Source organism: Pocillopora verrucosa, chromosome 4 (assembly GCF_036669915.1).
Source record: "Pocillopora verrucosa isolate sample1 chromosome 4, ASM3666991v2, whole genome shotgun sequence".
NCBI lineage: Eukaryota > Metazoa > Cnidaria > Anthozoa > Scleractinia > Pocilloporidae > Pocillopora > Pocillopora verrucosa.
Window position 1 is genome coordinate 10,157,742 of NC_089315.1, and position 22,553 is coordinate 10,180,294.

The following is a 22,553-nucleotide window of genomic DNA, read 5'->3' on the forward strand; positions in this document are numbered from 1 at the left end:
CTTGTTTACGCAAACATTGCATTGGGCGGCTATCGTTATCCACCATAACATTCAAGATTTGCCCGAGGAGCATAATTCACAAGGTTTACCATCAGAAAAAGGGACCTTTATAAGGTAATTAGTCTCTTCATTTGATCGTCTTTCTATTTGAGGTAACTTGATATGTATTGACTTACGCGTTGTTGCACGGTCCACAATTTGTGCTAAAACACGATGAATCATCAGCAACACTTCATCCACGCTTCTTTCCAGGCTGGCCGATGTATTCTGCACATCATTAACAAGATGTGCCCGGAGGAAGCCTTTGACATCACTTGGCTGGTCATCTGGCCAATGTATAAGCTGACTGATGGCCTTGAAGAAGGTGCAGATCAATCTTATGTGAGTGCTTAATGGTAAGCACATTGTTAGCATGCTGAGTAATTCAAGTCTGAAAGTGTTTTTTATTCAACACAAGATATTTATGAAGCAAGATGTGAGTGATGCAAACCCTAACCCTAACCCAAGATCTGATTGGAAATTCCGTATATTTCTATTAAATTAGCAACTAAGATGTGGCGTCCTATCAAGTAAACTCGTTCCGACAAAAGGATTATCTCTTGTTTACTAAACGACTAAAAAGAACTCGGAATAATAATTCATTATTATAGCTTACCTCATGATTTTCGTGGGCTCCAGTCATCATGGCAGAGTGTAGAATTATCCTCAAAAGGCTTACCATAGCAGGAGTAAGATCTCTTTCAGCCACTGTGATAGCCTTTGGAGCTCCCAAGATGTGTCCTTTGCTAGAACGGTCGCCCCTGAAAACAAATGACACGTAATATAATCCATCAAATATTTCGCTCGCGCGAGATTCAATAACTCATGACCACGTGAGTGAATAGGGCCCTCCTTACGCTGGGCAATATCTGGTGATATTCCTTGAGTGATATTCACCAATTTTGAAAGCTTCAATAATAAGGTCGCTCTGAAAAATTACTTTCGGTTTTTGAAGGTGAGCTGTATGTAACTGTTTTTTTCCGGCGCGCTACAAAAAATCATCGCTGATGAAAAAACACAATGATCGCTATTTAGCTTAAAGAAATTCTAGCGTATCTATTCTAAGACTTCATCTATTCCTCAATGCTCGCAGTTTTCCTTAAGCTCCGCTCTCGGAAAAACTGTCCGGTTCACGGAACAGATAACGTTCACAAATGAATACTCGAGCAGATGTTTTGCGTCAATTCAAGGGGATTTTTTCAGGCATGAAGACGTCAATACGGAAACAGGTGTGGCGTGGCTCTCCCCTTTTCTATGAGGGTTTCTCGCGGGGTTTCCTGACCGAAGCCAAAAAGAAACTTACAATATTTCATTGAAAAAAGATCACTTACCTGCTTGCTTGTCTGTTGTTGGTGACCAGTTTGTGGGCTAGGCCTCCAATTAGTGACTTGCAAGAAGGGCAGTGACTCTCCTCATCTGGTTGCCCACACTAACAGGAATAACATGAAAAATTTTATTTAAAGGGTATTTTGAAATAAGAAATTCACTTTTTTGGCAGCGAAACGATCAGTCAATTGAACGAACAGTCAGTCGAACAAACAATAGATGGACCAATCGATTGGCCCTTCAGTCAATCAATCAGTCCATCGGTCTCTTGATCAAAAAGCAATACTTACTTCACCAATAAAGTAGCGATGACCCTTTGGACACTCTGGAAAAAAGAACACATATAAACTCTGAGAGCCATTACGACGATTGCGCAACAACAGTCAGGAAATACCGGATATATCAGTCCCAGGTATGATATAATACTCACCATACCACATACCACCTTCCTTTATTGCGGAAGAAGTCTCTTGAAAAGTGTCCTCTTGCATTGTTGGAAGAAAAGAATCCTGCAAAGCAAACGGTAACGAATATTTCTTCGCTACTGAGACGAAATTCCGCAGCAATACTTTGGTCAGGATCGGAAGATGTTGCTCTTTTTTATTGTTTTATACATGCGTTAACGATGTCTCTTGCCTCGTGCGTCTGACATCTTAGTCACGTTACATATCATTCTGCGGGAGCTAGACAGGAAGTCGATAGCATTTTTATATGCGTTAAATACAAATGTCATTTGTTTGCAAAAGGCATGACCACAAAAGGTTTCAACAAAAGTTTAGGACCAACAACAATTTGGACTCACCAGCATTTGACCTGGAGCGAGAAAAATCTCCCTAAGAGGCGTCAGCAACTCATCAAAATCTATGCACCGAAGAACGGTAGTTACGTGGAACAGGATATCGGGCAAGGCCTTCTCAATTTCACCATGAGTCTCTTCAACAGTGAGAAATGGAAATCCCGCACTCTGAGGATTCTTCAAGAGAGTCTCGACCAAATGTTGAGCCTATTCGTTTAAATAAGAGAAATTTCATGAAATGATTATGTAAAATTAGGGAATGATTAATTGTTCTTGTGATATCCTTGTGACGGTGGCAGGATGGAGTACTTTGCTACTGACCTATTCTACAGAAGTTGTTATTGGTAAATAAACTCCTGTAGATGACAAGTATTTCTAGATGTAGCATATCGTTCATTCCCTCTGAAATCTTAAAACAGTATTATGTCGGGTCGAAGCCGACGCGTCGCTTTCAATAGTTTATTATTTGAAAGTCTTAGTTGTGTAGTAAAGCTTAAAGCTAGACAGGAGCAAATATCAATCCTGAAACCCTTGGCCTCGTTTAAGAACAAAGTATTGGGTTAAATAATGAGAAATAAATAGATTCTAACTTACAGTGATGGAAAGAAATCTGCTCCTTGCAAGGATTACGTCTGTTATCTCAGCATATTTCTGAGGACGATACGATATAATATTATTACCGTCTACAGTGTTATTTTGACAAGTTGACAAATGCCAATCTGCTTATCGTAATGACTCTATTTAGTGCCCCCGTTCCAATAATCGCCCTTCTCACTAATAAGTACCCTTATTCTATTAAGCAACCTTATTATGTTTTCCTAGCATCACTTTGCGAATGTTCATTGTATATTTGTTACTTTTACAGTTTCTGCTGTTGTACTATTTGGATAAACATCAAAACATTGTTTTGCACATTCTGCTGTTTCTCAAAAAAAGGAATGAACGCCTTGTCCCTACTAAGCGCCCTACCTTGAGGTACCATGAGCAAAGAAACTCCTCGGGAGCTAAATCAAATCATTACGGCACATTAAATGGAAAATTGATTGCATGTTTAACCAAAGTCATTATGTTTCCTTTAGCGTACATTAAACAGCTTCTTCACTTACTCTCGGCTGAAACAGCAGGTTTTGCACCCACGTTTTTTGCGGCACTACGATCTCTCGATACAAAGCCAAAAGTAGAATGATGTCTTTAGCGTGCTGCCTTGGGACTTCGCCTAACCTCTGAAATACCACAGATTGGCACAAGTAAGTAAGCAAGCAAATTCCATGACATGGATGATAAAGAATTTAAATACCTTGTAACTCAGATATAGTATTTAAGCAATACATCGTTCTTTCGGCCCACTATCGTGCAATTTACGAGCCTTTTGGACGTTCTCCTTACACCAGAAAACTCGTTGAAAAAGCAATCTATTGCTCTTAAAAGGTAACTGGGAGTTAAAAAATGTATCAAATGATAGGTTTTTGACCAACCAGAGCACGGATAGTTACTCTCGCAATAGAAAAATTTCCTGAATTATCACTTGTCAATTATTGTTTTTTCTTAACTGTTGAAAAGGATTTCTACGTTACCTCTAGTGACGCTGTCAGTTCATCTGTGTCATCGCTTAACATTGCTCTGGCTATCGAATCTCTTAATTCCTGATATAACTCTCCATACACAAGAAACCGATCAGGATTCATCTCAGCGTCCTGTTAAAGTTGTTTATAACCATATAAATACGTTTTCTTAAAGCACCTGTTCGAAAGCATACTGTAAGAGTATTTGAATAATGAAGAATACATGTTTTATATCGGTATTCATATTAATTTTCTTAAGTCAATGCTGGAAAAACATAGATCCATTTTCACCAAAAAATCATTCATCCATAGCACGTTCAGCGCAATTAGAGACACCTTTGAAAACGATTGCGAACGGTAAACTCAAATTTCCATCATTGCATTGTTTGCTTGTTAATTTTGGTATGTTTTAAAACTATACAAAAGTTGATCGAAAAAAAAATTGAGAATGCAGGCAAGTTAATGCATTTTTAAGCGACTTAGGGTGTGTATCCTGGTTAGAAAGAACATCTATCACATCGTATTATTCCATGTTGCTGTGAGTCAATGGGCCTGTGAAGCAAGTTGGATGGGTGGGTGGGGGGAGGGGGGGATGGGTTGGGGGTTACAATATATAAGATTATAATCAAACTGGAACATTAATTATGCAAACTATAGATAAATATGCAGTGTTACAAGCACCGATTGACAGCCCCACCTCATTTCGTTGAAATTCAGCGGGAACAATCCACGAAAGTTCTGGCTTTTGAGACACAGTTACAATGGCATGTCCTCCGTAGCGTTTAACCAGCTGTTTGAGCAGAAAGAGGGCAGGAGATTTGGAACCTGTCGGACCCAATGAGCAAAGTGCCCTAACAGTGTTGAGGAAGAATTCCATTGCGGCTCGCGTTTCCCTTTGGAGCCACTTTTCGTCGTCGTTAACACAGCTCATGTACAGGTAGTGCGCCGCCATTCCTAAACTACAGCGTGCTTTAGCCACCGCTTCCAAAGAATCCACCTGCATTTCTTCAAAACTTGTGAAATCTTCTTGTAAGATGCTGAGTGCATCTTGACAAATCTTGTTAAGGCTACCAATTTGCAGTGGAAGATCGAGGCTGGCGCACATGGCTAAAGTACTAGCGCAGGAATTCTGCAGATTAAAATAAGCCCAAAGTGAAGAGTTTTTTAAACTTCATTTGATAAAATGCAATTCCATTAAATAAAAAGTGCTTCCCATCAATCAACTCTCTATTTTCTAAAATTTTCATCCGGTCTACAATTCCCAATTGGAGGACATAACACAGCTCACGCACTAGCTCTGTCTAATTTCTACTGTTAGTAACATGACATTTGCGCAGAGTCTCGTCGTGTTTTGCTACAATTCTTTTCGTAACTCTACTCTCCAACAATTAATATAATGGAAGAAACGAGGAGATGGAGCAAAACGTATGTAAACGATCGTTATGAGAATATTGTAGTAAATCACCATTCAAACCTGCTTCCATGCTCAAGTTGTTGCTGTTATGTTAAGAAACTAGACTCGCTCCAGGCTACACCCGAATCAACTCGTCTACCTACGAGTCTGACAATTTAGTATTCACGTAGACACAAGCGTTGGAGTCATAAGCGGAATTAGACTGAAATGAAACCGATTATATCAAGTTTCTGACTCAGCGTGCGACTCCGACTTATACTCCCTCTCCGACTCCGTTACCTGTGAAAACTAGCCTTTTCGCCTCTCTTTTGCTCATCCATTACTCGCTTTGATCTCTTCGGTATCATAACAGCAGTGTATTTTAAATGTTGTTTCCCTTGTGGTAACATGTTTTGGTAGTTTTTTTGTACTAAATAAACATTTGTCTTGAAGCACTATCTTCTACCATAAGGTTAGCTTTGTTTCAAATAAATATAAATCCATATGTACCTCCATACACTGCAGAGCAAGTAGACAAACATTCAGGATATGAGGCACCTCTGAAGACAGGCCTTGAGCCTCGAAGAGGAAGCGCTCCAGGTGTTTCTTGGCTTTTTCGTCACTATTTGGATATTGTTTCACGATAAAAAAATTAACTGATATGAAATTGTTTCTAATGGATTCACTGAATTAATATGAGAAACTCTGAAAGGTAAAATAGTTCTGGCGATGAAGACAACTCGATATGAATACAGAAGTTGAAGATTGCTTCACATGCGAAAGAGTAGGATGCTTTTTTTGTTCACAAGACGAGGAAAGTACATATGAGAAAGAGCAAATGCACTATTAAGTGTAAAAGGTAAGTTACAGTCAGACCACGCACTAAGGCCATGGAAAGCATTAGCTCTGCGACCTTCGTCATTACAGTCGACTTTATCGTGGTATCTGCAAAATATTTACTAAATAAAGTCGATAAACGCATTAAAAATATATTTAGAAAGACACACCTTGAATTGATAAGCTGTTGCAAGAGGAATGATCTCACAACAGGACTGCTGTCTGCTCCAAATTCAAGAGAAATTGAAAATTCTCTTGGTGCACCAGCAGAATGTGCTCTTGTAACATATCTCATGAGCATTTCAAATACGTCGGGATCCAAATTACGCACATCGTCTCCAAAGCAAAACAGTGATACAATCTCCATGAAGAACGCGTTGCAACGGTGGATAAATTTAGCCTGCATTTCAGGGTCTTCATTTCTAGTAGAAACATTAGTATTAAAACTGCATGAGAACGTAAGAGAATATTAGATGAAATATTAAAACTGAGCTAACAACACTGGTCACACGATTTACATGCTGTAATCATGATTTCCCATTTTCACTATGATGACTTCTCGTGCCTTATCCTTGGCGTTTTGCTTTATAATAAACACTGAACATAGAAGCATTTCTAGCAGCTGTTTATTGGAAAGTGAACTCGGATTTAAAGCAATATTAGTTGCTACTTACTCTTGAAGTACCGGAAGTGAATCCTCCGTGCAGTTTAGTAAAAAACGTTCAATAGTGTTGAGGGAATCTGCCTTTGTAAAATCTGTTTCTTCACCAAGGGCCTAAAAACGATCAAGTCTCTGAGTCACTTAGTAATCAAAAGGCACTGAAAAGTTAAATACAAATTTATGAAATTATTATGTACTGTTTATCTTAATATATCGTTTTGCGTTCCGTTTCCCTGCGAAAGAGTTATCTCCAAAGAGGTTTACAACTGGCTTTCAGTTATCTGATAGTCTGCAATTTATTTATTGTTAAAAAACCTAGTTGGAATGTGACAGCTACCTTCCAAAGTTTCAAAATGCTCCGCAAATCTCTAGAATCTTTTGAATCTTGAGATGGATACACGTGCTCGATAAGTAGTCTGACGGCACTCAGGCGTTGCCACATAGATCTGAAATTAGAGCGAAATAGCGGCAAGATAAACTGACTAACTCGAGAGCACAAGAATGACATGAAAAAATTAAATTATAAAAAGTACCTGCACTGTATCAGCATGGACTCAGTCTTTCCTCCAACACGTGTCTTGTCTTCGGTTGTCCTCTTGCCGATCATTTCTTCCACTGGGATTTTCACTGACAAAACTGAGTCACACCAAGCCTGTCTCTGTGAGGTGGTCTTTAATTCCTCTGCATGGGGCTCCATACGCTCCAAGCACATTTGCAGAGCAATTGCATCAACATTCTGAGAAAGGAATGTTTATTTCCATGTAAATGTAAAATTTATTACATGCACATTTGCTCGACTCGCTGCGATTAGCCTTCCTACTGGGTAGGAAGGCTGATAAAATCCTCTACCTATGAACTAACCATCGTATGAACTAATTAATTTTGTTAGCATTAGAGAGTTTTCGATCGCTTTTCCCCTCACGTAATCAACTGATTAGCCTAACGCAGGAAAAAAACCTCCACAAAAAACAAATGCAAAAACATGCCAAAGCGTACCTGAAAAATCCACAGGTTCAATGACTATGATAACTTTTAAACAAACCGATGCATACCATTTCGTTTTCATCCCAAGAAAAACTGTTTCTGAGGTGCTCTGCAAGGTCAGGCGTGGCTCGAAGAAACAGGGATAAGCAGTTGAGGCGCTGCTGAATACGAGAATGTGCCACATGAACTAGTGCAAAATCCATGGCAAACCTATCATCTGGTGAGCATCTCTGGATATGAAGCTCTTTTGCAGCGGCTGTAATCGCTCTTTGAACAATCTAAAGAGGACAAAGGATCTTACAGCTCATTAAATGGTTTAGACATGAAAATAAAATCTTTTGTAATTAATTTTTTAACTTAATTAATTTGTGGATTAAAACGAGGTGACGCATCCAACAAAAACTCAATCAGTCAAAAGTGAAGAGAAAACGATGCTGTGATTGAAACTTAAATAGCCAAGTATTCTCCTCAATAAGCCACATAAGTATTACGTGGACACGAATCTAATACACCACGACGGACGTCCTCTTACACTATTACCTCAGTCTCAGGGTCATCTTGAGGTTTGTACACCATCCGTGTAAAGTCATGCAAATAACGAACCACTGAATCTTCGCCGCCCTCTGAGGTAGCCTCAGAAACAATGCGCCGCATGCTTGAATTGTCCAACAACCTCCGCAGGCATTCAATGAGGGTTTCATGAGAGTTTTCTAACAAATAAGGAGGGATTTGTTAATGCCAAAAACTAAATTTGGCTTTCGAATATAGGTATATTTTTAATGTTGAATGCTTCTTAGCCTAAATGTACAAACGCTAATCGTTTACAGACAAATTTCTTAGCAAAACTGTTAATGATGTTTCTTTTTCATGAACAGGGGGTGGGAGGGTGGCTTATTAGAGTGGAGGAGCTTATAGAAACCTTGAAGCTTCATATGGGAATGCGGTCTTCAGAAAGAAGGGGGCTTAACACGGCGTTTACGGTAACAAGAGACAAGACGTGACGAAAGGGGTTGAAAAAGAGTAAGGCCTCAACTTAATGAAACTCACCTGCAATACTTCTGGCCTCTCGATACATCTCGTCTATGCGCTTTTTGAGGAGCCACGAAAATGGAAACCTGCATTTAAAGACATGCGATCGATAACCTGATTTTAAAACTGGAACTTTACTTCGGACTCTCTCCACATCTTCCTCTCGAGACATAAACATTCTATAATTGAGATCAGTAAAGGAGTCGTCTTCAAACATGTTCAACCAGAGACGTGATACCCAAGGGTGTTCACTGGCAGCCAGTTCAAGGTTTTCGTCGCGATCGATATATGCGATGACTTCAGCCAGAATAGGAGCCACAACAGACTGGAAACGGCGCCAAAGTGCTTTTTTGAATGTTCCAGTTTCCTTCACGGTGCACGATTTAGCCTCGTCCTCGAGCCACTCCTTTCCCTCTTTTGGTGCTCGCTGATCTCTTTCTTCTAGTAGTTCATGAAGTCGTTTTGCCAACACCATCTCAAAACGGTTGTCATCCTTTTTTCCTGAAAAAAGGAAATACTAGGTTTCTTTTTTATTATGGAGCTAAGATTGAACTTGTAATTAACAACTAAATTTCGCCAAAATATTTTTTTTCGGGAAGCAGGGGGGGGGGGATAACAGTAAATCTATGAAGAATATTTCGAGGATCTTACCAGTGCTCGTTCCAGACGAAAGTAAGTCAAGCAGCAATTCAATCCTTCTGGTTGCTCTTTTAAGCGTCGATTCATCATCCTCGATCTTGCTGGCCGCTATCTGCACGCAACTTGTCAGAACTTGGCAGACAGTCAGATGATTTTCTGTCTTCTCTGTCTCGTTAAGGGCACCTTCGAAAATTTCACTGACTGAACGGTCCATCAGTGCTTCAATCGGTGGTATTTCCTCACTTGGAGGGCATAACTCGTCGATGTGAACAGACAACCATTCTTCCCCTTGCACACCAACGAACTCTCTACAGCCACCTGCCACTCTAGGCAGCTGTACAATCATTAGAACGTGGCTGCAACTTGTAAAATCCTCCTCCGAATCTTTGTCCATTTCCCCCAATTCTTTCTCCATTTCCCGAAACTCTTCTATGAGCAAATGACGAGAGCATGCTACCAAATTCAGGTTTTGGTCTGTGGAATCACACTGAACAATTAACAGGCTCTTCCTTCCTCCGAGCTTGGCCCAGAAGTCTCTCCTGTGTAATATACAATTAACATTTGAATTTTTAAATTAGTTGACGCCTCTGGAAGACTTTGCCTTGTGTAAAAAGTATAGAGATATCTCGTGGTGGTGTTTTAAGAATAGTTTAACGTGCATTAACCAGCTAAGTGCCTTTTTTACATTGAAACGAGTTATGTTTTCTCAGGTTTAGAGCATTTTTCAAATGAGTGTTAAAAATTATTGGGGTTGCATTCGTGTCGCTTGACTACGCTTTTTGATTGGCTTAGTAACCTGGCGCTTAACATAATATTACACAGATGGGTTTTTGTTAATAATCTTATTAACGCAGCCCTTTTATAATAATCAGTTATCTGATTAAGTACATTTCAATTTTGAGTATTGCAGATTTATCCTCTTTCATCCAAGGTATTAGCACTGATTTTGTTTTATAGCAGGAGAGTAATGTTATAATATAATAGTATTGTTATTGTTGCTCTATTGGGAAAATTTCTACCACTATCGTTGTTTCCTTTTTGAAGCTATTTGTCTAAACTCTACTGAAAAGATACTCAAATCTAGTTGTTACCCTATACTGTTGCAGAATTGCTGTTCAGTTTGGAACTTCTGCAGTGAGACACACTTTACTGAACTTGGATGCACGTTAACAGCATTGGCAATTGCAGGAATGTCTCGATCTGTCAGAAGACGAGAGTGTGTCGAAATCTGGGAAAAAATAACGATTAGAAAGAAGCTCATCCTATTCCATTTATTCATGTCAAGATAGATTTTACTGATTACTACAGAACTGAGCAAAAGTAATACGAACTAAATTTGGAGAAATGAACCCTGTTTGAAGTTTCTCAGTGGTGAGACATTCTAGCGAAGATTGCTGAGAAAATTTGGCAGAAAAATGTCGCTGGCATTTGCGAAACCTACCAAAAAAAATTCCAAGGACCCAAAATTTGTTGCTCAGCTCGAGAAAATGCATCACCTTGTTTAATATTTAATCCCCAGCCGAGTTCTTACCTTAGACAGTCATGTGACAATTTTGACAGATTAATCGAACGATCAAAGTTCAGCTAACGAAATGTTTAAGCAGGAACTTTTTTTAGAGAATCTAATTTTCTTACTTGGGCACGAAATGACGCTTTAGACATTCCAAATGCACCAAAGTTAGTAGGCCCGACTTCTTTTTCTAAAAAGTTGGCCAGGCTCGAGTGTTCTTGCTTACGGAAGTACGTCGTCCATAATTCGTCTGCGTCTTGGCTAAGACGTGAGAAACGGAGACGAGCAACAGAGTCGGGAGTCGCACACTGTAGCAAACGCTCCTTACATATGCAAAGCACCTGGAGGAAAATAAAACTTTAAATACATACAAAAACGGCATTCTTACCTTCATCCTGGCCCCGGTTGTTCAAAGGGTGAGTAGCGCTATCCAGTGGATTAATCTATATCCAGTGGATAGCGCAATACGTTTTGTTAACACTTATCCGTTGGATAGCGTAATCCACCCATTGAACAGCAGGGCCCATGGAATCTGACAAAGTCATTGTGAGTTTAAGCAGAAAACAGCAGCTGAGTAAACAACAGCTGGGATATCAATCATGGACACAAACCCTCCAGGCTTTTCAGAAGAAAGAAAAAGAGGAAGCTACATGCGAAGATCCAGTGAACAGGAAACAGCACTCTTATCCCAAACTGATGGTTCGTGCTTACAAAATGTCCTAAAGGCCAACAAACCATTTCAGCTGTACGGATGGTATTTCCGTATGAAGGGTAAGTACCCTAATAAGAGGCCTAAAAGAGATGCAAACCATGTTTTCTTTACTGGGATTGTTCATGCAGATAGCTAAACCTCATGGACAATCGTGTATAGCATTTCCTCTCTCTCGTAGTACAACTTACTTCTTCCATCCAAGACTCCCTATCTTGATCTGTCGGGGAGGTCCCGTCGTAATGAAGCTCAGCACAAACTTGCAAAACTACGGCCGGGACAGTGTCCCCGTGGTAACCAATAAAAGCATCTCCTTTAGTGAATGTTCTTAATAAGGAAAAAGATTAGATGCTAAATGCGGCAAATTTGTCATCAACAGAGTAGGAAACGTGGAACCGCAATATATTCAATTAATGGGAATGAAAATTCAATTGGAACCTGCCACGAAGACATGGTCCAGTCTTAAAATACTTCAAACTGCATCAGTATTAATTCAAATTATGCATTTAGGCATAAGTAACAACACCTGTAATGAATAACGTGAATGTCACCTTCCTCTTGTAATATTTTAGGAAATGAGAAGATTTAGATAGCTTTACAAGTAACAACGACAAACAAAACCAAACAGAAGAAAAGAAGAGAGATGCAAACTGGTTCAAAGGAATCTTATTTTGAAACAACCTCTGTTTCTCGTGGGTCCGATGCAATATAGGCGCAAAATCCTCAACCCAATCTTCCAATTCCCTGGTCAGTTCCTCCTGAAGCTTGGTGAGGCCAGATGACATAACAAGGAAGTGTTTCTCCAAGCGGTTGATCAGAGGGATGGGAAACTTGTTGTAAACCACGTCCTTTTCAGCAATGACAATAAGCCTGTTGAAAAGAATGATTGCAACAGTTCTTCGTTTGAAATAAGCAGTACCTTTGTAAATGTGTACAAGCTGTTGTACCACATAATGTTATTAACAGCTGCTCACAAAAGGATTTCTTTCACTCTACTTCAACCCTCACATACAGCCAGTATTTTGTTTCGAGTTTGATAAAGTTTGACGGAAATCAAATTACGTTCCTAAAATATTCTTGGCAGAAACGCCTTTCCTTTAGATTGAATAAGTATTGTAACCCTATTTAGCAAAACATTCACGAAGTAATGGGTACAATTCTAAGTTTGGAGCTTTAATCTCAAAAGTGCATGATGGCCTGCTAATCTGATATAGACTATAATTCTTATCTCTTCGTAATACTGGTCATGATTACTGATCCAAGACATAATTACCTGAAATTTCGGTGAACGCGGCATTTGACTCGGTTATTCCCTAGCCCAAGATCGACATATTTCTTTCCTCCAAAAGAGACGTAATACTAAAAACACAGTTTCAAAACAAATTTAAGAGAAAGCTTAAAGGATTACGAAAAAGTATAGTTATCACTTTTTGGTGCACCAGAGGCTGAGGTACATTCGCATGGCAAAGTATAGAAAAGTCACGTCATGCGTTGTATTGTACGATTTTGACTGACCTGATTCAAGGCGTCGTAGAGGCTTTCATACAGGTTTTCAAGATTGAGCAAAATTACTGTTCTGCCTGTCTCCATACACATCTTAACACGGTTGATGTTTCGGCAAACCTGCAGAAGTTACGTTTATACAATCTTTGGTTATGGCACTGACCTAATGATTGTGTCAATCAATAAATTTCCAGTTATCAGTGAGTGAACGCGACAGAAAAGGAAATGGCTAAAGCAACCGAAACATTAAAGAGACAGAAAGACACACACTTAAACAAGTAGGCAGATAGACAAGCAGACAGAGAGAGACAGACATCAGGTAGAGAGATATACAAGCAGTGATGAGGTGATACAGGCAATGGCACAGATAATAAACAGATACACAGGCTGAGAGAGTAAAAGTGACATGTGACATATAGCGCATAATTTTCACCTGTGTGAATAGCTGGTCTTTAGGGAAGCCACTACCGAATATAACGTATGGTTCTTCCTCGTCCTGTTCCAACAAAAGCTGTTTTATTCTTGGCAAAGCTGCAAAGTTCTCAGTCATGATGAGCAGATACCGTCCATCTCTATAAAAAAAAAAAAAAGACACTGCAAACCTTTTTGAGCAAATGATAAGGGATATCGCCTTTGAATTTCATGTGAGTATTTGGTCAAGACAGAATGGTGGGATTTGCACTGACGGGCCATGTACGGTGAAGAGACGACGTGGCCGCTAGGGCCTAGGAACTATCATAACCGCTGACCGGTTCAAGGGAGTCAGCCATTTTGTGTTTACGTTCTTACGTTCGAGGAAATATGTATTTCTCTATCTACGTTGGATCGGAACTCTACTTACCGCTTTACTATTGCAAGTTAGCCATCTTACATTGCATATCATCTCTAGGTATATGCATCGTTTTTATTGTGAGCTTATAAGGACTGTATTTTAGTATAATTCGGTTGTTATTTGTATCGTAGGACTCCTTTATCGTTGTACGATAATTAAAACCGTGTCAAGCAACGAGGAGTATATTTCTTCATACGGCAGTACGTCAAATGATTTTAAAATAGTAATCTGACATGCTTGTATTGGCTAGGAAATGATTAATCCATGACGTTGATATCAATTGAGTATATTGAACGGGAGGTGTACCTCTTAATTGGAACAGGTCACATGGTCACATTGTCAAATAAGACAAAACTCCAGGAAATACATGTCTAAAGATCTCCTATTTTCTACCAAAGAATTGTAAACAAAGCGGTATCAGACTTACCCCATTACGCTTTCCCGATTCAGGCTTGCCCTTATAAGATCTAGAGAGTCAACTTCTGTACGTTCTTCATCCTGTAAGTTATGGGAGGTTTAAACAATGTAACAAGTGGAAACAATTATCATCTTGGTGGTTACGAATATGAGGTAAATTGCGGTTTTTAAAGTGCGTGATCGTCGAAGGCCCATAAGAAGTATCCTTGGGATATCCTCTAAAACAGATCTAACATTAGCTCGATTACCACCGAAGTGTGTCCCAAACGAATTACCATCAGAGGTACTCTTGGGCTGTTATTTAAATGAAAATGGTTTAAGCCTTACTAAAAATTCATCTTAAGTATGTGATCTGAGAAATCAAGGGGCATAAAACAGTATGTATTTGATTTAAATCGACATTTCGCTTATCCACCGTAATCTAATTTCGCCGTGTAAACCGACGGCATAAACATCTGTGATGAACATGAAAGTTCACTGCTTGGTAAATTTTAATGCAAGTCCTCCGGAAATTAGTATTTCTGTTTTTAAGACATTTCTAAAAAATAGAACTTCGGTGTCAGATAAGAGACGATAAAACCGGTTTTGAAGCATGAAGTTCTTATTTCAGACAATAAAGAAAAAAGTGTTTTAACCTGAAAATATTCCTCAGGAAAACCAATATGATCCATAAGAATTCTCACAGGGTTAAAATCCTCCTCTAGAAGGCCACTGAAGTTTCTCTTAATAGTCTGTTCGAGCTCTTCCCAGTTTGGTCGGCGTTGCTGCTCTTTTGCGATGCAGACGATCATTTTAATGAGACTGAATTAAAACAAAAGCAATGAGCAATTAGCTGAAATTCTTCGAAAAATTAGTTCAAAACATAATCAGATCAGGTCAACACAATCAAACCTGTAGAAATCTCGCAGTCCAAAAAATTCATCTTTCTTTCCCTCTGTCAGTTTCTTCAATGTTTTCTGTTTGGCGTAAAGGTCTTTGTAGCCACGGACCAACGGGGATATAAGATGTTCTATATGTGTCAGTATGTCCTCATTACATCCACAAATACCCCTGCAATAATCAATATATAGCTTAAATCGAAGATGATGAACGGTCTTATATAAGACATTTTGATAACAATGTTTTATATCCAGTTTGCTTTCCTAACAATCTACGAAACTTAATCGATGCGTAAACCTTAGGCGTCTTTCGAAAATTAATATGATTTAGTAGGCTTGCATGTTGATTACAGAATAAGTTGGAAACAAAATGGGTAATGGCCTGAAAGAGAGATTTCCTATCCTCCGTATGGTCATCTACAAATCACCTTGAAAAATGATGCACCTTCCCTATATGAGTCGTTTTAAGCGTACTTGTTCTTTATCAACATCTAAGAGAGAGCCTGATTTAGCTCCGCTCGAAAACAAATTTCTTATAAAAAGAAATTTCGACGATCGAAGGGAAAAAGGAAGTAAACTGACGCTTTCCTTGGTGCTTGCGACAAATTTATCGTCCGCTTCGAACTTCCAGTTGCATTCAATTTGCGGTCATTGCCCACGCCTAAAAATGTCTTTGCTAAACTGCTTCCATGTGCTTCTTAATCATTAAAACAATTAATTGATTATCAAATATAAGTCACCTTGGGTCGGCTAGAAAAGCTGCCATTCCGAGCTTTAGCCTCTCGTTGGAGCAAATTGTTGATTTTTTGTGGTCAATTTATAGTTTCTCTGGCGTTCCGTCATACCATAATACCCCCGTTCGTTTGCTTTATCATGCAGTGGTTCACGAAGAAAAGTTTCCTTTGACTTGTTGAATGAGCACCTCATTACATCACTGCGCTAGCCTACCTAATGCAATTTTTGCATGTAAGGGATACTCTAGACATTCTTGATATCAAATAGATAATTTAAACGTGAATCAAAAATATCATGGAATCTTTACAAAATTACCTGGCAGTCGCCTCCAGTTCGTCACCATCAGGTTCATTACGGCAAAGCATTATCCCACGGTTCATCTTGGCTGGGTCCAGCGCCCAGTTGGACAAACCAATGAAAGCAACTCTTGTAAAACTCTTTCCAGACTGGATCACAAACTCGTCGTTTTGGTCATCATCTAGCAGGGGATGTAGAGTTTTCAAGGGCATTTTTGGTGAGTCCTCTGCCAATCCGACCTCATCTAGCACTACCACAGAGGCAAATGTGTCTGAAGTTGTCTGCTCGTTCTTACTTTCCTGAAGTTCACTGCATTGTTTAAATGTTGCAAGTATCCCCTCAGGGGTGGACTGAGGGCTACACTGGTACGAAACCAACTGAATCTATGATAAAAAATGGAAGCACTTGATTAAATTCCGTGGTTCCTACAATGTACTGTAAAACCTAACTTGTAAAAAATTTATTTGAAGAGAAAAGAAAACAGTCAGAAACCTTATACACTACGAAATAGCATCTCAAAATGTTATCCGTGGTTCGTATGTGTCTAAACTCTTTCATTTGAGTAAATGATAAAAAGCTCTCGGATACGAATATTCTCGAACGAGGCGTTCAAAGAAATATACCATAGTACTAAATTTACACAGTTACAACCTACAAGAGACAGAAACAATTCCAAAAGAGTTAAAGGTTTTTTTTTCAATTATAAGTACTATTATCAATAGTATACTGTTATTATCGTTATCGTTTTATTAGCACTTTGTGCTTCGGTCTTACCTGCTTAAACTTTTTGAAAAGGTCAGATCTGGATCTTGCTCCCTGCATGTTATCAGCGACGACGGTCTTAGCCAGAGATTTTGAGCTGCCCGGTTTTCCAACCACAAATAATGGGATCCTGAGCTCAATACACACCACCATCATAAACACATTTTCACTAAGGGCTTCGTTGCGAGCAATGTTGGGTCCAATTTCTAACTCCCCCATCAAAGTTTCTTGACATCTTCATAAGGAAACGTAGATATCAGTATTTACCATCATCTTCATCACAAAGAACTGACTCACATAAATGATTACCAATGACTTACACTTTACTTTAAATTTGTCTCCTCGAATGGTGAAACAACATAAAGGAAAAAATTCCCGCTTTCTGGCAAGCTGGCAAAAAATGTTTTTTTTTCGTAGCTGTTCAGCCAAATAACCATTTCAGTAAAATGAGAAAGAATCTTAGAGAAAAAAAGAACATAGCTAGAGTTGAAAGAGCTTTGAAAGGAAGTTCAAACAGCATCCCTTCCAAACAACATATACACATGTATGTCTATCTTCAACAAAGTAATGACGTTACCGAGAAATTTCTCTTTCAATTCTCTCAGCTCCACCAGGAAGCCTGCATGGTGGTCGGAATGATTCTGCTATTGCCTCGCGGTATTCCTCCCTTTCTGTTAACCGTGCTTGGTAACAAACACCAAGTGCAAGAATTAAAGACCAGGTTACTGGGTCAATCCTGTCATTGACATCTCCCTAATAATGACAAATGATAAATGGGATCACTAGTTTCCGAAAACAGAAAATACGTCGACTTAGTTTTTGCGCAGTGAACATTGATGAAATTAACATTCAGACCTCAATTTGCTTGCTTTCAAAAAAATACATCAACCTCCTAAATTCCTCGAATAATACAATGGTAAGTTCTGTATTCCGAAGTCTAAAACCAAACATGTAATCAAAAGATTTATTGGAAGGTGACATGGTGACGAGGTCTGATAATGTCAAGGCGTGATGACGCCTGCGCTTGAGTTGATCGCGGCCCTAATATTACTCAACAGTCGATTGTGAGGTTCATAAAGAAAATGTTTTTCGTATGAGATTAAAAGTACACATAACAGCAAAACGAAGTTATGCGCTTGGTAATTAACACAATTGAAACATAAAGTGTCTTCACCAGAATTAAAAATAGTCTTTAGTAAAAGTGTGAATTACGTTTTCTTCGGGGAACAGTCCGCTATAAGATTCTTCAAGCTCGAGCGCATTAGATAGATCGAATCGAGGAGGCTTTGAATCTGTGTGAGTTTCTTCTGGAAGAATAACCCGTTCTTTTCTAGGAGCAGCAGGGGGGATCCGCTTTAAAATGGACTCGAACCAGGTTGATCCCTCGTCTATTTCTCTTTTGACGGTAACCTCTTCTTTGAGAGGATTAACCCTGCCCGAGTGATCAATAAGCTTTCGCCTTTCCACTCTGAAACTTGCATGTTCTTCTTCTTTCAGTACGGATAGCTCGTCAACATAAGCGGGTGGTTCTTCTTTCAGATTGGGTTGCAGCACATGAAATTCGGTTTCGCCTTCATTCTCGCCATCGTCTTCATTGTCACTTTCCTTCTCTTGCATCAAAGAAGAAAAGTGCTGAAAGTGTTCGTGAAACCACAGCATGACCTCCATGGCTCTTTTGACGTCACGTAAGCTGACAAAGCTGCATTCATCCTGCAAATGAAAATTTTAAACCAGTTTGTAAGAAACGATAAGGATCTTTTCGTATTCAGGCTACAACAAAGCGCTACTTTCTTCAAGAATATTAGGGAAAACCCATTAAAATACGATGTCATCCACTGTACTACATATTTCATTATGTTACACCAATCTCCTATCGAAACAAGTTTAAATAAAAAAGACTTTGCACAAAAACAGACATATTACCAACAAACCTACCAGAAATTTGATAGCAGGCTCTCAAAAAATAAAAGCGAAACTAAAAGATCAGGTCAATAAAATACTAATTTTCATTGAACAAGGCTGATAACTTGCTATTGTTCAATTAGCAAAACACCTTTTTCTTTCTCATGAATCTCTGGGAAGCTGCTAAAACACTTGCTATGACACTGACTAAGTTTTCATCTCCGGGTAGACGACCTTGAGCAACCTGAAATAGATTATAATTTCGCACAAAATTGAAGTGTTAATAATAGAAATTAGCTGGGGCTCTATTGAATTAAGCGCTTTAACCGGTAGTTTTTGGATTTCGTCTGGTTTTTTCCCCACTGAAAAATATTTCCTTGAAATTTAACATTTGCCCTCGAAGTTTTGCTTTAAGGGTAACTTTTCATTTTTAGGACAATCTTTCAGCCGCGGACATTATCAGCCGATATACCAGCCGCCCTTTATAGTTTTCAGTTATAATTTTGGCTTAAGCATGTTAGGTCTCTTGTTGAGGTTTAGACCAACGGCACGCGAGCGAATGAAGAATAATCATTTCAGATAACTCTATTTAGCGCTAAAAATAATCCTCTACATCCCAACATTAGTATGCATATTCTCCATACTGCCCCTTACACATATTTCCTAAGGTGTTGACAAAGCGGAGAATTCGTTAAACAATCAAGAGCTTCTTTAACATTTCCTTTCATCAAGTGACCTCAGATTTTATGGAGAAATTAGATGCTAGTCATTCTTAGGGGTCATAGGGATTATGAACATAATTATATAGACAGCAGTGTTTTGCTGAGAACTAAAGCACTCGTAGAATCAATATGACCACAACATCCGGGAACCGAGTGGCGCATTTATAGTATGCAACAACAAGGGTCACATTGAGTAACAACATCACGATTCCAACATTTTCAAACTTCGCTGAATGATCTTGATATTTTCGTTGCTTAGAGTACTGGCCGCCGCTAGATTTTCTGTGGTAAGCGCCGAAGATGTAAATGCATTTTGCGAAGGAAAGGGAACGGGAACGCCAAAAACAAAACGCTGTCTGATCTAAAGATCTTCAAGAAATTTCTCGAAAGTTGCGATGAGACAAGAGAAACAGAGGATATTACTCTCGTGAAACTAAAAGCAATCATCAAAAAATTCGCGTGAGTATGACCCCTCATCTATCAAATCAGAGTTAGTTATCGAATTTTTGTCAAGCTTAATCAAATCCAGTTCACATGTACTTTGGCCTCGTTAACTATAAACCTTTTTATGATTTGGGCACTGGGTATTTTGTTCGTACCAAACGAAAGGAATCGAACAGTTTATCGGAGAGCGTGTTTTTTCATTTGAAATTTTTTGGGATACACTGCCGGATTTTACCCGCTCTACAATGACATCTACTTACATATCTCCTCACAATCTGTTGGGTGTAAAGCTCTTCTACTTCCGGTTTCAACTGTCCAAAATCCCAGACTAGACTACGCATGCTCTCTGGTATTGCATGGACACGATAAACAAGATGACGCAATGGGATTTTACCTATATGATAGAAAAGAAACCGTAGAAAACAAATCAGACCAGGTTATTTTCTTGATGTCTTTCACACGGAATCTCTCATTCTTACCGAGGCGTTCAGCAGTTTCTTCAGCTGTCACATGATAGCCCAATCCTGCGGATTCTAGTTTCTGTATCATTTTGTCCGTGTGCCTGCCAAAAATTTTTCTAAATAAGGTTTTGGTGTTGGTTTATATGATGCAATAGGCAACTAACTTAGGTCATGGTAACTTAGTGATCGTATTTTGTGGCTGGTTTAAAAATTAACGACCACGGCATTGACAGTAAATTAGCCGAAAACCCTTAGTGCAGTCAGTCACGCTTAAACTGCTTATGAAGGCCTAAAAGGGACATTCTAAATATAGTGGATACTGTTGAAAACGTCACAACTGCGAATCCAAAGTTACAACTGCGATTCCAAAGTTATCACTACGGATCCAGATCCAAAGTTTATAGGAATAACAACTTTTAATTTCATTCAAAATGGCACTCACGAGCCACAGTAAGTGCCAAACTTGAAATACATTACTTGTTCGTACTACCTGCTTGATAGAATACCTTGTTTATCCTCTGTTGATCGCGGTTGGAGAGCAGTGCTTGGCCTTAGAACACAACGCCATCCAGACTGCTAGCCGCTTCCTTCCCTTGAGTTGCTTAATAACTGTTTTCCCCACGACGTTTGCCCTTTATTACATTTTACTTCATAATCACCAATTTTACATTGTAAAGACAAGACTTACTTTCGATACGGATTGCAAGCCACGATGAATTTCAAACTGTCACTCAGGGGCCGACCATTACATTTTCGGTCCACCATAATCTCTTTAATCATCCCCAAAGCTTCGGTGGTATTTGCCTCATCAAAAAACAAAACGGTGTCGATATTTTCGCCTTCATGTTTGTTATTAATAGCCATTGCCTCGGCTTGAAGGACATTTCTTTCTATGTCTTTGTAAGTGGTACCGCCATGGACCTAAAGAAAGCGAAAACAATGACAAACATCAGGTTATGTTGTAAGGACATTGCAACTTTTCAAGTTCGCGGTTACATTTCTCAAGGAAGCTTTGAAAGTGTTACTGCTGGGTTTCTCCTCATCTTTTTGTTACTGCGCTTCTTTGCCGTAAAATATGTATCTAAGGGGACAACAAAAACCATTAACTTTTAATTTGTACTCTTCCATGCCCAACCTACCAGTAAAACATCCTCTGAAAAATAATATTACAGTACCGGGTGCTTGAATAACCAATGAGGCTAGCGGAGGCATGAAGCCAACAGCAACCAGAGCAAGAGAGTAAGAAGAAGGTTTGCCCCTCAACACAGATCCCACTGTCTGAATACCCCGTCTTCAGACACCCGCTTCAACTACACTGTCTAAAGCTTAGAAAAAGATAACCCTGAACAAATTTCTATCTCTCTGTGTCATGTCGCCGAAAAATTTGGTATTCTTGGTTTACCCGTTCAGGAGGTTTCTGCGAGAACTACTACATTTTATTGCTTCATTTTCCTGAAGAGAGAACAATGCCACACACAGAAACAGAGTGCTACTGACAGTACTCTTAACTTTAGTGTTCCAAGATGCCGGCAGTAATATCAACACAAATCTCCAAAAGTTGCTTAATAACTACACTGAATCGAGAATAGAAATTTAGTTTCACCTTCATTAACAGCATGTTTCTTTGTCTTACTCCCTCTGTTTGCAGTCCGCACAAATATCGAATAAGTTTTGTTTTTCCGCATCCTGTCTCACCCATGATTATGACTGGAATGTTACATCTGAACCTCATATAGATGGCAAGAATTTTCTTAACATTATCACCCGTCAGCTCGTAAGAGTCATCAGGATCATGTCCGTAGTTGATACCCATGACAGCGCACAGCAGCTCGATTTTTTGAAACCTGAAACACAATTTTAAAGTTTGCGTAAACAAACAAAAAATTGACGAAACACCATACAACCGGGTGTATTGTCTCACATCAGCCTTGTGACGAAAAGAAATTATTTTTTCTTTAAACAAATAAAATTTTCCTAATTTTAATTTACTTTTACAGGTGAAGGTCGTAAGGACTGAAAAAATCAACGGAAATCACGAATGCAATGAAGTTCCCGCTAGTTTTCCTAACTGGAGACCTTTGGGATTATCGCTTCACCCCCACATCGGAATGCTAG

At 39.1% G+C, this 22,553-nt stretch overlaps 2 protein-coding genes across 3 annotated transcripts in view; one reads left to right on the top strand and one right to left on the bottom strand.

Annotated features, from left to right (window-relative positions):
• The window catches only part of LOC136280501 (E3 ubiquitin-protein ligase rnf213-alpha-like), a 184,377-nt gene that overhangs the window by 77,887 nt on the left and 83,937 nt on the right, over positions 1–22,553 (top strand). The gene's annotated exons all lie outside the window — the stretch shown is intronic.
• Positions 1–22,553, bottom strand: part of LOC131782630 (E3 ubiquitin-protein ligase rnf213-alpha-like) — a 53,233-nt gene that overhangs the window by 9,566 nt on the left and 21,114 nt on the right. For both annotated transcript variants that reach the window (XM_066165802.1, XM_066165801.1), the window contains exons 33-70: positions 22,042–22,282; positions 21,127–21,359; positions 20,457–20,539; positions 20,238–20,371; positions 18,963–19,055; positions 18,122–18,619; positions 17,487–17,662; positions 16,922–17,144; positions 16,166–16,530; positions 15,129–15,287; positions 14,873–15,038; positions 14,248–14,318; positions 13,422–13,560; positions 13,001–13,108; positions 12,759–12,844; positions 12,167–12,355; positions 11,677–11,812; positions 10,902–11,117; positions 10,358–10,494; positions 9,279–9,805; positions 8,646–9,128; positions 8,139–8,308; positions 7,667–7,876; positions 7,148–7,350; positions 6,952–7,060; positions 6,628–6,728; positions 6,124–6,375; positions 5,627–5,738; positions 4,421–4,852; positions 3,736–3,855; positions 3,268–3,384; positions 2,756–2,812; positions 2,168–2,368; positions 1,796–1,874; positions 1,656–1,690; positions 1,371–1,468; positions 656–800; positions 177–354 (exon numbers count right to left, since the gene is read on the bottom strand). In XM_066165802.1, the coding sequence (XP_066021899.1) occupies positions 177–354; positions 656–800; positions 1,371–1,468; positions 1,656–1,690; positions 1,796–1,874; positions 2,168–2,368; positions 2,756–2,812; positions 3,268–3,384; positions 3,736–3,855; positions 4,421–4,852; positions 5,627–5,738; positions 6,124–6,375; positions 6,628–6,728; positions 6,952–7,060; positions 7,148–7,350; positions 7,667–7,876; positions 8,139–8,308; positions 8,646–9,128; positions 9,279–9,805; positions 10,358–10,494; positions 10,902–11,117; positions 11,677–11,812; positions 12,167–12,355; positions 12,759–12,844; positions 13,001–13,108; positions 13,422–13,560; positions 14,248–14,318; positions 14,873–15,038; positions 15,129–15,287; positions 16,166–16,530; positions 16,922–17,144; positions 17,487–17,662; positions 18,122–18,619; positions 18,963–19,055; positions 20,238–20,371; positions 20,457–20,539; positions 21,127–21,359; positions 22,042–22,282 (7,082 nt within the window). The remainder of the gene's footprint in view (positions 1–176; positions 355–655; positions 801–1,370; positions 1,469–1,655; positions 1,691–1,795; positions 1,875–2,167; positions 2,369–2,755; positions 2,813–3,267; positions 3,385–3,735; positions 3,856–4,420; positions 4,853–5,626; positions 5,739–6,123; positions 6,376–6,627; positions 6,729–6,951; positions 7,061–7,147; positions 7,351–7,666; positions 7,877–8,138; positions 8,309–8,645; positions 9,129–9,278; positions 9,806–10,357; positions 10,495–10,901; positions 11,118–11,676; positions 11,813–12,166; positions 12,356–12,758; positions 12,845–13,000; positions 13,109–13,421; positions 13,561–14,247; positions 14,319–14,872; positions 15,039–15,128; positions 15,288–16,165; positions 16,531–16,921; positions 17,145–17,486; positions 17,663–18,121; positions 18,620–18,962; positions 19,056–20,237; positions 20,372–20,456; positions 20,540–21,126; positions 21,360–22,041; positions 22,283–22,553) is intronic.